Source organism: Echinops telfairi, unplaced genomic scaffold, assembly GCF_000313985.2.
Source record: "Echinops telfairi isolate 266 unplaced genomic scaffold, ASM31398v2 ScPeMD7_7409;HRSCAF=8447, whole genome shotgun sequence".
In the NCBI taxonomy this organism is placed as follows: domain Eukaryota; kingdom Metazoa; phylum Chordata; class Mammalia; order Afrosoricida; family Tenrecidae; genus Echinops; species Echinops telfairi.
In genome coordinates, this window is record NW_022111309.1 from 10,561,447 (window position 1) to 10,577,087 (window position 15,641).

A 15,641-nucleotide genomic window follows, 5' to 3' on the forward strand; every position below is an offset into this window, starting at 1 on the left:
GCACTCAATCCGGGAAAGCCAAGGCAAATACAGCGGATGAGTGTGGGGAAAGGGCAAGGCTGCAAAGCACTTCTGTTTGCAGGCCATGTGAGAAGACCCCTCTCGCTCCCACTGGCAGCTCCCGAAGTGAAGCATTTCACAGGCTGCTCTTGGGTGCCTTGACAAGGGTGTCAGGGGTTTCCCCTTCTGTTGTCATCGATTTTCCTCTTTATGTCACTGAGCAGCAGGTCCGGATGAAGGGAGAGTGGGTATGAATGCAACCTTGAAGCACTTTCGGGTAGAGACTGCCTGAGTTCAGGTCTAAGGCAGAGTCAACTTGTTTACAGATAATAGAACTTCATAGAAAAATCAAAACAAACCCAAGACATGGAACTAGTTCCCTGATGTTGACTCACCTGGTAATAAGCATTTGCCTCGTTATGGAGGGAATGAAGGAATAATACATACCCAGCAGGCGAAGGAGAAGAAACAGAACTCCCAGGGCGTAAGATTTGAGTTCCGGGCTGACTGTCCTAGGAGCGAAGAGATGAGGGGAAAAAAAAGACTCTTATCATCTCACCGTCATGAACTCATCTGGAAGGTATGTCCCACCCTGCGGATTCCAGCCCTTCTTTGTTTCCTCCCTCCCTCCCTCCATTCAGAGAAAAGAGCTACAACTGCAATGGCGAGGCGAGGCTGGGCAGTTCATAGTGGCTTCACCATTGGAGCGACTCTTTGTGTGTGTGTGTGTGTGTGTGTGTGTGAACACGAATCTGTGTGTGTGTGTAAACATGAATCTGTGTGTTTGCGTGTGTGTAAACACGAATCTTTGTGTGTCTGTGTGTAAACACGAATCTGTAAGTGGATATGTAGGCAGGCAGGGAAAAGGAACAGGGAGGCCAAAGGGCCTACTCTCACACAAACAGAGCACAAGAACATAAAGTAAGGTGACCAGATTTTAACATTGGTAAAGCGGGACACCATTGATAAAACTCATATCCTGGTGAAATAGCCACATGGCAGCCGAACACCGTATACCCTAGCTTGTTGTGCATTCTTCCAAAAATTGGGATTTTTTAAAAACACTGTGGACGTGGGGCAAATGGTTAAAAATTGGGACTGTCCTGCCAAAAGCGGGACGTCTGGTCACCTTAACATAAAGCCAACCATGCGCGCCATTCCTACTGCAGCGCCAATTGATAACAAAGTCAGTACATGACCTCAGGCTACGAATGTGACTTGATTGGACTTCCATTTCCATTTCCATGTTTGTAAAATAAAGATCAAATCAGTCCCTACCTTTTAGAGTTATTGTAAGGCCTACATACATTTAAACAGTCCATTGAAACATATGAAGCATTTAAACCAGTGTTTGCTGGAAGTGGACGCCAGTGACTGCTTCTAGTCTCAGTTTCCGCATTGGTTGAATGGGGGTAATTCATATACTCTCTTTCCTACAGGCCAAATAAGACGGTATGCACATGCTTTACAAACTGGGGTGGGGGGGCTTCAAGAATTGTAAATGGGAAAGTTACTGTTGGTGTCTTAATTCTTTATTTTGAACTGAATTCAATCTCTCCGGCCTTGGCTTACCCTAGAGTGGTCCCTTAGAAGGGTCTTGTGGGACATCTTTGAGCAGACTCTCAGGTGCACTGCTTTCTGAAATCGCAAGGGCTGCAGTGGAGCTATTTCGCTGGTTTACCATTGGTGAGCTGTTCATGTAGGCTGGCCAGTTACAACCAAAGGCAAACTGATCAGAAGCACAAACCAGATTGCTAGTCACTGGTTAGATGCTGCTGGATGGTTGGGATGACTGACAAAATTTAGCCCACTACAGTACTGAATGATGTTGGGAACATAATTTAAAGTTTATTTTCCACAGAACTTATTGCTAAGTCTTCCCTGAATCACATGGGTCTTTCTTGTCTGATTAGGGAGTGCTGAGGGGCCACACACTCGGTAACAAGAACTTGTCTCTTATGCTTGAAATTAACGCTTGCTTTCTCTTCTTGAGAACAGGGACTATTTGTATCTTCCTAGTCATAGACCAGAAAACAAACTCATTGCCATCAATTCCATTCTGGCTTATAGTGACGCTGTGGGACAGGGGCGAACTGCCCCTTTGGGTTTGAGATTTTAAAACTTTACAGGAATAGACAGTCTCATCTTTCTCTCACAGAGGAGCTGGTGGGTGTGAACTTTGGACCATGCGGTTCCCAAGTCTGTGCATAGTCCATTATGCCACAATTACTCGCTATAGTAATTTCATACACCAGGATAGTGTCTGGGATATAGCATGCGCTGAGTAAGATTATACTGGGATGGATGGGCAGGCTAGGCCTCCCACTTGTGACATCGGGCAGGTTTATTGATGGTTCGATGGTGAAGGACTGTGAGGAGGGAGATCTATGATCACAGCCATGCTCATGTACTTCATGTACTACTGGCACGGAACTGCCTCTAATCCAATTCCCATCATGAGCCCCTAGAGCAGTGGTTCTCAACCTGCGGGTCATGACCCCTTTGAGGGCCAAACGACCCTTTCACGGGGTTGCCCAATTCATAACAGTAGCAAAATGACAGTTATGAAGTGGCAACAAAAATAATCTTATGGTTGGGGGGTCCACTACAACATGAGGAACTGTAGAAAAGGGTCGTGGCATTAGGAAGATTGAGAACCGCTGATCTAGAGGAATGGGCAAGCTAAGTACACAAGTGCAGCCCTGGCAAGTATTTGCTTAGACTCAGACACAGCTTTGATGTGGCTGAGCCTTCTGGAACAAACAGAGGCATTTGAGCATGGCTATGAGACTTGAAAGAGCAACATGACCCAGGGAAAGCCTAGCAAGTAATACCGTAGAAAATAAATGTTAGAAGTCAAATTACCAATGGGATTTCAATGTTTTAATAGTATCAGTCCATCCCAACTATCCCCAAACATCCATCCAATGACCTACTGCCTGGTTTGAGCTTACAGTGGGTTTATCTCTGTTTTTCACTCCACGGCACGCAATAACAAAACAGTAAGGGTGGGGGGGCAAAGACGCTGCTGAACCAAGAGTAGAGGGATATAGTTTTCCCGATGATCTTTGCCCGCATTCCTGAAATTCTCAGGAAAAGCTACGGGTGTGCTCTTCTTAGGGAACCACACTTTTTTTTTTTCAATTATAAAGAGTCTGATAATGCCAAACCAAAGTTACTGCCATCCAGTCCACGCTGACTCATAGCGACTCCCTGTGGGTTTCTGAGACTGTCACTGTTCATGGGAGTCCAAAGCCCAGTCTTTCTCCCTTAGAGCTGCTGGTGGTTTCGAACTGCCGATCATGCGGATCACAGCCCAATGGGTCACCATGACAACACCAGGGCTCCAATGAGTATAAGAGAGGTAAGTCATCCCAGCACCACAGGAGAGGCTCAGGGAAAAAGAGCATGGTCGCTAAAGGGATGGGCTCACAGCGTGGCTGAAGAACGGGCATGGCTATAGCAGTAATTGTGAGGGTGAGGCTGGACTGGGCAGTGCTGCCTTCTGCTGGTCACGCTGGTCAGAACGGATGGGGCGGCACTGAATGGCAGCAATCCCGGGGCAGCAGGGCAGCTCTCCCACGGAGGGAGGGGAAAGCCATTGTCAAGCTAACTAAGCCAGACCCCGGAATAATCTCAAACCTGTCTGCCCAGGAAGGTGGGTCCTTACAATGTGCACGTGACAAAACTCATGCTCTTCAAAGCCATCGTTGGCTCCTTCGGTTCTTTTTTTCCCTTTTCATTCATTCGAATGTATTGGCTTGAGAGACACGTACATAAAGGCCAAACCTCCTTATCAAAAAAGCATGCTGGTGTCATGACCTAGAATATTTATCACCTGAAATTTGACTTCCTCTTCGCTATCATGTCCATAGGAACTGGAGTGGCACAGAGGTTACGCAATGGGTTGAAATCCACAAGGTCAGCAATTCAAAATCACCAGCTGATCCTTGGGAAAAGGACTGGGCTTTCTACTCCTTGAACAAGTGAGTTACAGGCTCAGAAACTCACAGGGCAGACCTACCCTGCCCAGGGGGGTCACGTGGAGTCAGCCACCAACTGGATGGCAGCAAATTTGTTCGTTTGGGGGTGGGGGTGGGGGTGTAATGTCCAAGGAACAATGTGAACACTGTGCTAAGATCTCTCTTCAGATCCCCTTGGGAAAGTGGTCCTGGCAGGAACAGTAAGCCTTGGATGGAGTTAGGGGGAAGAGGCAAAGTCAGATCTGCATGCTGTCCAAAGCCCCAGGGAAGCCCAGGGATGGGGCATTGCTTCCATCACTTACGAGCTTGAGCAAACGGTTTAATCTTCCTCTGACTCACCATGTCCCCAATCTCTAACCGGGGTATAACACTAACAGAAATGGAAATGCAGTCAAGTGAAATAAGAGCCCGGTGCTGGCTCTTCCTGTGGACGTGGATGACATGAGAGTTTACCTTCCGTCGTACACACCGACATCAGGAGGGCTCAGGTCTGCCTGGGAGTGAGGCTTTGATGGCTCAGTGGTAACACGCTCATCTTCCATGCAAGAAGCCCAATTTAACTCGCGCTGAGTCTCCCATGCATAGCCTTTGTCCCAGGCATTGTCCATCGGTCAGTGGAGACCAGCGTGTGGCTATGACGTTGAGCAGGTTTCCAGGGACAAGGAAGAAAGGTCTGTTTGATCTACTTTTGAAAAAGAGGCTGATGAAACCTCTCCATGTGTCCCAATCGCCTGATCCACAAGCAATCATGGAGATGGTGCAGGACAAAGGAGTGCTTTGCTCCCTTGTGCATGGGCTTGTCAGAGCTGCAGGGAAGCTGAGTGTGAGCACCTCACCTGGGACTGGGCATGGGCTGGCACACAGCTGGGCTGTGGCACAGGCTGCTCGACATGCTCTTGGCCTGCCTGGGATGCCTACCATGGCAGGTGAACCTGGGAAGGAGAAGGGAGAGGTGCTGCCTTGGCCTCCTCGGCTGCACGTCACGTGAGCATGGGTCTCCAGGATGTGTGCTGGCTTAGGCCTGGGTCATTTAGTGAACTTGATGGCATGGTAGTTGAGCAATGGCCCGCTAACCCAAAGGGAGAGGTGCTGCCTTGGCCTCCTCGGCTGCATGTCACATGAGCATGGGTCTCAAGGATGTGTGCTGGCTTAGGCCTGGGTCATTTAGTGAACTTGATGGCATGGTAGTTGAGCAATGGCCTGCTAACCCAAAGGCTGGCTGTTCACTCTGAGAAGTTCCGCGCAGAGTTTGAGATGACTTTGGAAATGGTAAAGGTTACTCAGAGCAAGATTCAATGACTCATCCCCAGGCATCTTGCCTGTCCTGGGGCTGGTCCTGAGAGACACGGGGCTATGGGGGGATGGCTTCCCCTCTCCATTGTCTTATGCCCTCGCCCTCCCACAGCCTCCCTGGTCCCATGCCACTCCAGGAGGCAGGCACAAACCGAAGCATCACCACCATTTGCTGATTTAGAGACAAGTCCCAGGGGAATTGACAAGTCCAAGGCCAGAGGGCTGAAGCGTGGCCGGACAGGCAGGCTGGGCAACAGAACTTGTGAACAGTGAGTCCAATGCCTCAATTCCTTTGCTCCAACCATGCTACTCTGGGAACCACCCTCCCTTTCCCAAACACCTGTCCAGTCTCTTCTGGTAGGACATGACAGTGCTGTCTTCGCTTTTGAGCCCTGCTTGCTCCTCTTGGTGAGAGGTCCCGGGAGAGAGAACCAAACCAGGGGCCACTGAGTCCCCACCAGTCCATGGAAGGCACACACGGGTCGGACTGGAACTGGCCTACAGAGGGTTTCCGAAGGCTGATTTGCAGAGGCTGATCTTTCTTCTGAGGTTTCTGAGGCGTCGCTGGGTGCACCTGAATCTAGCCTCTTAGCAGCTGAGCACATCTGAACTGCGTACACCAAGAGAATTGCTTCCGATGGGCGGGGGGAGGCTGGGGTCCTCGCTGTGATCCCGCTCGCAAGGGGAAAGGCAGACACAGCCAGCAGACAGGGTGGGCTGGCACACTCACCTGATGAGGATGATGACGGAGGGGGTCTGGGCCATCGCGCCTATCATGCTGCAGACGCACATCACGCAGAGGAAGGTGAGGAAGGCCTCCTGGCACCCAGGGCTGGGGCATTTCCCGGGCACCACAGTGGCATTCTCAGCTGGGACGGTGGTTAGACACACGCAGCCGGTGAGATTCTGCAAGGGAAGCATCCCGCCCTTTGAACGAGCGCATCTCCAGTTCCCAAATCCAAAGGCACCCATGAGTGGAGGCTGCCGCTGCCTAATTATACATTCTGTGGCATTCCATTCATTAGGCCTGGCGAAACGTGTTCGCTTGTTACAGAAGCCTCAGAACATATGCAAACAAAGGCCCATTTCTGGGGAGAAGAGCGCTTCTCCAGTCTCCTGTGTATTTCATTCCCATCCCTGGGAACCCTCAGTAAGCTGGACGGTGGACCAACGTGTCCCCACAATACAATGACAATATGATAAAGCACTGCCAAATTAACATCATAATTACTTGCCAATTGGTCCTCTCTTTTATGCAGTTAGAATCACACTGAAGTGCATTAAAAGGAGTAAATCAGGTCAGTGTGTATTGTTGCTGGTTCGCTGCCCAGTGGAGCTCGCACGGTGTATGCACGGTCAGGCACGGAGCCAAGGCCAAGCGAGGGAGAGCTCATGGGCAGGTTCTCTGGAGACTGAGAAAACAGAGAGGGCTCCGGGACGCCAGGGAGCTGAGAGGAGGTCAGTGGTGGGGAGGCAGAGCTAAAGCCTGAGGAGACACCCCAATGAATACATGATCAGAGAGAAGCCCGGAGTGCGAACCCACCCCATTGATCTTCGGGGAGATGCCTGAGCAGCACCTCTGGGCCCTACACTCCTACCCTTGGCATTTCTGACAGCAGAGGGAAGAGCAGGGGCTGGCAGAGGCAGTGCCCAGTGCCTGCTCAATTAAGCTTCCATAATAATAGTGCAGAGGCCTTTTGAATACAAAATGAAAACAATCATAAATGATTCATAGCTTTCTGAGCAAGCCAGGAAAATCCTCCGGAGGGCCAAACACTAAGCCACCCTCCCCCCAACTCACCCCTACCCCACCCCCTCCACACTGTTTTTAACAATTCTCCTACTGGGCCTCCCCATACCTCCTCTGTCTCTCTTCCCAGGGGGCATAGGGAGAGAGAGTATCTTATCTAGTCAGCTTCATAGGTTGATGAGGATGTCGAGCCTCCCTGGGATCCCCAAAGGTCACCTGAGTGCTGTGGCCAGCATAGAGGGGACTGGACATGTGGGGGCAGCTAGTCCCTGCACCCCTTTATCAAATGGTGTGCTACTCTGCGACCCACTTCCCTAAGCAATCCCCCCAGAGCAGGTGTGTGTGTGTGTGTGGGGGGGGGGGCATCGATTGTGATTCCCTGATTCTGTGCCTTAAACAGCCCCTGGGGGCAGAGCAGTTACTTATTGGGCTCCCATCTGCAAGGTCAGCAGTTTGAAACCACCACCCCCTCCAAGGGAGAAAGGTGGGGCGTTCTAATCCTGTCAAGAGTTGCAGTCTCAGAAACTCACAGGGGCAGTTCTGCCCTGTCCCCCAGGGTCGTTGTGAGTCGGCATTGAGTCGGTGGCAGTGAGTTCAGTGTTTGGGTTTTCTCCATGGACATTTGTCTGGAATGCCCTCATCACCCCTGAAGATTTCCTTTCCGTGCCAAGCTACGATGCAAAGTCTATTTCAGACTAGGGCTGGCTGCACAGCCCCATCTGGTGAGCTGAGTCTGTTCCAGAAGCACACCTGTGCGTGCAGACAGTGGGGCTGAGTGGCCATGGGGTTGGCCACCAAGATAAAGAGGCATAGACATGGGAGGGCACAGGATAACAGAGAGGGATGGTGCAGAGATGGGCCAAGGGCCGCCCTGGCCAGCTGGCCAGGAATGAGGCCGGAACAGAAGAAGCCATTGAAAACGTCGGCTGGCTGGTGCCAGGGAAGAAAAGCTAGAAGCTGGTGGGTCCCTTCCAAAGGTCCGAGGCAAATCTGTATTGATTTATTCAGATTTAATTGATTTTAAAAGAGCCATGAAAAATGCATGGGAGGCGATGGGCCAGTATGATCTAAGAAAGGACTGGACTTGTTTTTCCTTTTCCTCTGGACAAGCCAGTCCAGTGTGGTGGTGGGAACCTCTGGGTGGTCCTGTGGTTGCTGGGCAGGCTGGGACATTCCTGTGGGCCTGGCAGCACAGGGACTCCAAGGGAGAATCCTGATCTGACAGCCGCACGGCAAGGGATGGGGGACATTCTGATTGGGGGGCATAGACCCGCCTGGCAGGGTGTTACTGGGGCTGGGCTGCTTTGCGTGCACAAGGTACGGAGAATGCTTCACATCGATGTCACAGTGTGGTGGGAGAACCTCAGGGAGGACAGTGTAGTCTCCTCTTTCTGAGCGTGCATGGCTGGAAGAGCATTTACCTTCCACCTGCAAGGCTTGATCCTACCATCCCAAATGAAAAAAGGGAGACGAGAGGTAGCCCTTCAGCCATTTCCAGCTGGGCATCACTGTGGGAACCGCTAGACCCATAGAAGCTCTCAGCAGTAGTAAATTTGAGAAGCTCGTGATAACTTGAGTGTGAGAAAGCTATTTACTTTACTAAAGAAGATGACAGAGATCTAGAACCTAATTCTGCCCTACTCTGCACACAACAATCTCACTGGTTGGTCTGCAAAGTGGATGGATCATAGAAACTCTCTGTGGACTCTCTAATATCCCACGTGGGTCTCCCTGTGGCACCGACTGCTAAGAAAACACACACGGCTCCAGAGATGAGCTTCTCTGCGCAGTCTGCCATTCCCTAGACGGAACTCAGGCTCTGCTGCCTCGACAAGAGGTGGATCCCCTTGGGGTGGCAGGTTCTAGTTTTACTCTCGATGAAATGTACTGCGACAGCTCATGTTGAGAAGAGCAGGCTGGACAAGATTTGACTCAGGGACGAGTCACAAGACAGAGTGGGAATGGCTTGTAAATTCTCCAAGGATATTCAAGAGATATACTTGTAAAAGCACAAAATGATATTGATATACGAATAAGACCTTGTCCATTTATGTCCACTGATAGGAAAAGGTTACGGAAATTACAGAAGATCTGCAGATTAATGGAAGAGTATGTAGCTATAAAAGATTATATAGCATCCTTTATGTACTAATATAAGAAGATCTACAAGAGAAGTGATTAACTTAAAGCAAAACAATAAAATACAGAACGGGACTTTGTATGTATAATAAAAAAAAAAAACCCAGGAGAATATACAAGTGATCATGCATCTGGCAGTGTAGTGAGTTGAGAAGTGGGTGACTGGGGGACAGAGGTGAAAGGGACAGCTTTCACTCCCTCTCTTTGTGATTTTGAATGTCATAAATATCTAAGACCAAGGTAACCTCTCTGCCCAACTCTGACTCACAGAGACACCATGAGAGGGTTCTGAGGCTGTAGATCTTTACCCAGACACACAGACTCATCTTTTTCCTGCGGAGCAGCTGGTGGTGAGCAGTTCAAACCCTGCTGACCTGTGGTCAGGGTCAACACTAACTCAACCAGACCATGAGAACATAAATATATCACCTGTTCTAAAAAAATGGAAAACCTCTAGAACGTTCAAAAATAAAGGTGATGAAATCAACAAAATAAGAAAGGCACTGTCACTGAAAACTCCACTCCGCCTGCCATCCACTTATTAATGGAAATTGAGAAAGGTGTCTGTTCATACATGATGACAGGGCCACATAATTACAAATAAGCAGGAGACCCGAAAAATAAAGAGATTCCTCTAGGGAATCTTGGATTCATTTTCTATGGATGAAGCAAATCAGAGGCATGCTATTTTGACAGCTCATATTACAAGAACAAGATATTCTTCAGCAATGTTTTGAAAATACAGGCCCAAAGAAGTTGTTTTTGTTTGCGTACTTTCCCATGCTCAGGATGTAGATCAATTGCTATTAATTGTATCAATGAAACAAATTCCCAAGTTGAAAGATTGCTCTGTTAAGAGATGGATATGTTGTTATTTTTGCTAAAAATACTCTTGAAATAGAACATTTGGCAAAAGATCTTGGTGATGGTTGCACAATAAACTTGATGCAGTTGGTGCCAGGGAATGACACACGAAAGATGACTTGGCAAAGGTTGTAGCACCTGTATCATCCATCAAGATGAAGGAAAGCCAAACAATGGAATGGTACAGATTCATGATGCCGCTGCATTGTGGAAACACACAGAAAGATTATTCTGGTAAAGAAGGCAGTCATTAACAGAGGAGGAACTAGAAACGCAACTCCTACTTTCGTGATGATAGCAGAAGACCCAGATCGCCCTGCGTCCAGTGCTGAAGGTCTGGAGTTGTTGCTGTTGTTGCTGTGAGGTGACATTGAGTCAGTCTTAGGTCAACACAACGAAACACCACCCGGTCCTGTGCCAGCCTCACAACTGTGGTTCTGTTTGAGCCTATTGTTGCCGCTATTGTGTCAACCTGTCTCATTGAGGTCCTTCCTCTTTTTCGCCGCCCCTCTATTTTACCAAGCATGATGTCCTTCTCCAGGGACTGGTCTCTCCTGTTAATATGTCCAAAGTACATGAAATGAAGACTCACCATCCTTGCCTCTAAGGACCACTCTGGTTGTCCTTCTTCTAAGACAGATCTGTTTGTTCTTTTGGTAGTCCATGGTATTTTCAATGTCCCACTTTCCCATGTATATGCGGCAACTGAAAATACCATGGCTTGGGTCAGGCTCACCTTAGTTCTCAAAGTAACATCCTTGTTTTTCAACACTTGAAAGAGGTCTTGTGCAGCAGATTGACCCAATGCAATGCAAGCTTTCATTTCTTGATTGCTACTCCTATGAACATTGATTGTGGATCCAAGCCAGATGAAATTCTTGACAAATTCAACCTTTTCGCTGATTATCATGATGTTACCTACTGGTCCAGTTGGAAGGATTTTTGTTTTTTTCACATGGAGTTGTAATCCATATTGATTAATTGATCTTCTTAAGTAAATGCTTCAGGTCTTCCTCACTTTCAGCAAATGGTGCCTCGTTCTTCTTCATATAATCCAACTTCTCTGATTATTTGCTTAGCATACAGATCGAATAAGTATGTTGAGAGGATACAACCCTGTCACACATCTTTCCTGATTTTCAACCACTAAGTATTCCCTTGTTCTGCTTGCAGAACTGTCTCTTGATCCACGCTCAAGTTGTGCTTGAGCACAATAAAGTGCTCTGGAATTCTTTCCATAGTGTGTTATGATCCATAAAGTCAAATGCCTTTGCATGGTCAATTAAACACAAGTAGACATCTTTCTGGTATTTTCTGCTTTCAGCCAAGATCCATTTGACATCAACACTGCTATTTCGCTTTCCACATCCTCTTCTGCATCCAGCCAGAACCGCTGGCAGCTTCTTGTCAATGTCCTGCTGCAACTGGTTTTGGATGATCTTCAGCAAGCTTTTACGTGTATATAATCAATGATAGTGTTCTATATCGGCGCATTCTGTGGGGTCACCTTCTTTGCAATGGAAAGGAGCTGCCTTCCAAGTTTCTTGGCAGAAATGAGTGAATGCTTCCAGTGCTTTAGTAGCTTGTTGAAACATCTCATTCGGTTTCCCATCAATTCCTGGTGCCGTGTTTTGAGCTAATGCTTTCAGTGCAGTTGGACTTCTTTCTTTAGTACCATTGGTTCTTACTCATATGCTAACTCTTGAAATGGTTGAAGGTCAACTAGTTCCTTTTGATACAGTGACACTATGATTATTGGCATCTTCTTTTGATGCTTCCTGCATCATGCAATATTTTGCCCATAGAATCTCTCAATCTTGAAACTGGAGGCCTGAGTGTTTTCTTTAGTTGTGTCAAGTTTAAGGTATGCTGAACATGGTCTTCCTTTTCAGTGTTCTGACTCTAGGTCATTGGACATTTCATGATAATATTTTACTTCGGCCTCTCGAGCAGCTCTGTGAAGTGTTTCCTTCAGTTCTTGTGTTTCATCATTTCTCCCATTTACCTTAGTTACTCTTTGGTTGAGAGCAAATTTCAGAGTCTCTTGTGACAAACACTTCTTTCCTCTTTTCAGTGACTTTTAACTTTGTTTCTGAAAATGATGTCCTTGATGTCATCCGACAGCTCACCAGGTCTTCCGTCATTAGTGTTTAATGCATCAAATCTGTCCTTCGGATATTCTTGAAATCTGGGTGGGCTGTACCCAAGAGAGGGCATCACAGGGGTACAGAATTTCAAATCCTCATTGGGTCTAGAGTTTCTGGACCCAAGGAGATCGGATGACCTATGAAACGATTGCCAACAGCTAACATTTAAGCGATATGTCAAATCTATCCCCAGTCATCTTTATGCCAAACTTTGCACAATGACAATGACGAAAGAGCACTTTCAAGCATTGTGCTCTTGTCAAGAGTTATCTGTGTGTGTTCTGACAACAGCAACCTGAGGTTACATGAGGAGTTCTGGGAACTGTGACTTTATGGTTATGGTGGTGGATTAACTCGGCAAAGGAGGGTGAGAATGCCACGCCAGCACAACTTGAATGCCACGCCAGTGCAACTTGAATGCCATCAAGGTCAGTCGATTGTAAATGTCCAAACCGGTGAGATGGCAGATTTTTCGCTACGTATTTCTTCACACAAAAGGAATCCTTTCTAAATGAGGAAATCATCATCGCCGTCGTCCTGCAGTTCAGGACGAGGGAGTCTGCCAGAGACGCTAACGTAGAAAGTGCTCTGTTTTGCTCTCGCCAGTGAGATCTTTGGTCTTTTGGGCCCCCGCATCCCGATAACTGCGATGGAGCTGGTGGCACCGCCAGGGATGGGGCACCTTCCTCTGAAAGACAGCATACTTCCACGTGGTCTGAGATATTTCTGGATTCTTTCATGATTCACCGAAGGGCCGGAGACCGCCTCCTACCATGTCTAACTGTTTTTTTGTAGCGGAGAATCCATCTCATTCATTGGCTCAATCCAAGCTGGTATTTCTAGAGAAAGGTCTCAAGCTCAGAATGCTCACACAGAGCCCTGGTGGCAATGCACATACGCCTGGCAAAGGAGATAGTGAAAGGCTGCAAGAAGAAATATGGCCTCTTCTTACCTTGCAGGGTCACTGACCACAGGATAACAGCTAGGGAGGAAAGCTCTGAAATGGTAGTAAGACCTGCATCCACCTTTCACTCCCCAAGCCTGTAATAATGGAGCCAGAGCATCTAGTCAGAGCCTTAATTATCTCCTGCCCAAGGGGAGGGAAAGGACAGTTCTTTGGGGAGTGCCAGTGCTAACTAATCACTGCAGTCATCCGAGGTAGAAAATGGTGGGCCGAACAAGGGAAACTGAGAGCCCTGACAAGGGCACTCGGAGTGAACAGACAGGGCCCCCGCATCGCTCTCTCCCTTCAAAACCAGAAGTGCCTGTGTGGTGCAAATAGTTCATCTGCTAACAGAAAGGTGGAAGGCTTGAGTGATCTAACTTTGAATAACCAGCCCTGAAAACCCCAACAGCTGTACTCTGACACAACAGCCGGCCAGGAGTTGGATTCGACTTGACATTGACTGGTTTACTCAAACTCCTGACCATATCATGCAGTCCAAGACTCACACCCAGGCTTGCACGGTGCTGGAAGATTTCTCCCACACCTGATCCATGAGGCAAATTCCCACTCATCTGGCATGATGAAGGCCTGATCCCCTGCCATTCCTTCTCCTCCAAGGAAAAGGGATCTGTCTTCCTTTGAGACTTCTCATACCTTGTGCAATTTTCTGTCTTCAGAGCCAGGGCATTGCAGATTCATGACTACCTGTCTGCTTCCTTCAATTAGAATACAACTATGCAACTTTTAATGCTAGTTATTTCTGAAAGGTGAAAATACCCTCCTTATTGTAAAAGTGATTCAAGTTCAATTTGAAACAATGTGGTGTGGGATTATAAAAAGACTTTTCCCCAGCTTTGTCTCCCCCAAAGACGTGTCAAACATTAGAGGCTATTTGTCAGCATATGGTGGGAGGTCAGATGCTTAGAGATATCCTCCCTGAAGGCAGTCAGCCATCAGACTACTCTGTGGTCCACTGTAGGTGGGGTTCACATCCTACTAATAATGGTTTCTATGGAGATCCACAGAACAGGTCAAACCTGCTCAGTGACATCCAAAGTTAGGCTGCCATCCTGAATCTAGGATCCGCCCATCTTGTCAGACGTATAGTATAGCCCCAACCCCTCCTCTTCCCATTGCGTGTATATCCCTAGATTCTCCCCCGCTCTCATTGCTGTATAACCTATAGTGCAACCCCTTCCTGTGATGTATGTCTTTACCTGTAAGTAGTGGGCTTGCACTCCCCCAAAGGTATATAGGACTGGGTTAGCAATAAAGAGCTCTCTTGGGCTCCCCCCTTGGACTCTCATTGGTTCTCCCTCTCCTCTCCCATCCTCTCTCCCCTGTTCCCTTTCCTCTTGTCCACCTTCCCCTCCCTGTCTCTCCTGCCCTCTGACCTCACATCTCCACGTGGACCACCAAGTGGGGCTGAGGTGAGCATGCTACCAGGAAATGTGTCTGACTCCATTATTTCAATCTCTCCTCTATCTCTCATGCTCTCTATGACTTTAATCTTTATATATCTCAACCGTACAATTGTGCCTATCAAACCTGTGATTAGTTGTGGGTGTGGGTGTGTGTGGCATATTCCCCCCACAATGTGGAAATATATATAAGATGTCAAGGAAATCTATAAAAATTGATTCCCTATCTGGAGGGAAGTAACCTTTTTGAATTAGTTGACTGCTATCTATTTTCTGAAAGAATTCAAGAAAAGATTAAAACCTAGAATTGCAATTTTGAAAGATTCTAGAGGCAAAATATTGAGTAATGTAGGAAGCTTCCCTCAACGCAAGAACACTTTGTTCTATTAACCTGGCATTCTGGGATGCTCACCTTCCTGATATGATTGCTGAAGACAAAATGGGTGCGTAAGAAAATATGGTGAAGAAAGCTGATGGTGCGTGGCTAATGAAAGATATAGCATCTGGGGTCTTAAAGGTTTGAAGTTAAATAAGTGGCCATCTAGCACAGAAGCAACAAGCCGACATGGAAAAAGCATGCCAGCCTGTGTGATCATGAGGTGTTGACGAGATCAGGTAACAGACATCAGAAGACCCCAAGCAAATAATCATATTGTTAAGAATGAGGGAGGCCGGAGTGGAAACACAAAACCCATCTGTAGACAATTGGACATCCCTCACACCCAAGGGTCACAAGGAAGGGATGAATCAGCCAAAGTGCAGTATAGCACCGAGGAAAAACACAATATTCCCCTGGTTCCTTGAGGCTTCCTTACCCCCAATATCATGATCTCAGTTCTACCTTACAAATCCGGCTAGACTGGAGCATGTACACTGGTACAGAAGAGCTCTGGACACACGGAGTTCAGGACAGATAAACCCCTCAAGAAGAGAAAGTTGGGAGTAGTGATATCAAGAGGATAGGGGAAAGGGGGGGGAGGGGGTGAAAAGGGGGAATTAATGGCAATGATCAATGCATAACACCCCACCCCCCAAGGGGAAGAACAACAGAAATGTGGGTGAAGGGAGACAGCGGTCAGTGTAAGATATGAAAATAAT

The 15,641-nt window shown here is 47.7% G+C and overlaps 1 protein-coding gene across 1 annotated transcript in view; it reads right to left on the bottom strand.

The window, feature by feature from the left end:
• Nucleotides 1-15,641, bottom strand: part of SLCO3A1 (solute carrier organic anion transporter family member 3A1) — a 151,351-nt gene that overhangs the window by 29,113 nt on the left and 106,597 nt on the right. The window contains exons 7-8 of the mRNA XM_004709866.2: nucleotides 6,007-6,182; nucleotides 448-512 (exon numbers count right to left, since the gene is read on the bottom strand). Of these exons, the coding sequence (XP_004709923.2) occupies nucleotides 448-512; nucleotides 6,007-6,182 (241 nt within the window). The remainder of the gene's footprint in view (nucleotides 1-447; nucleotides 513-6,006; nucleotides 6,183-15,641) is intronic.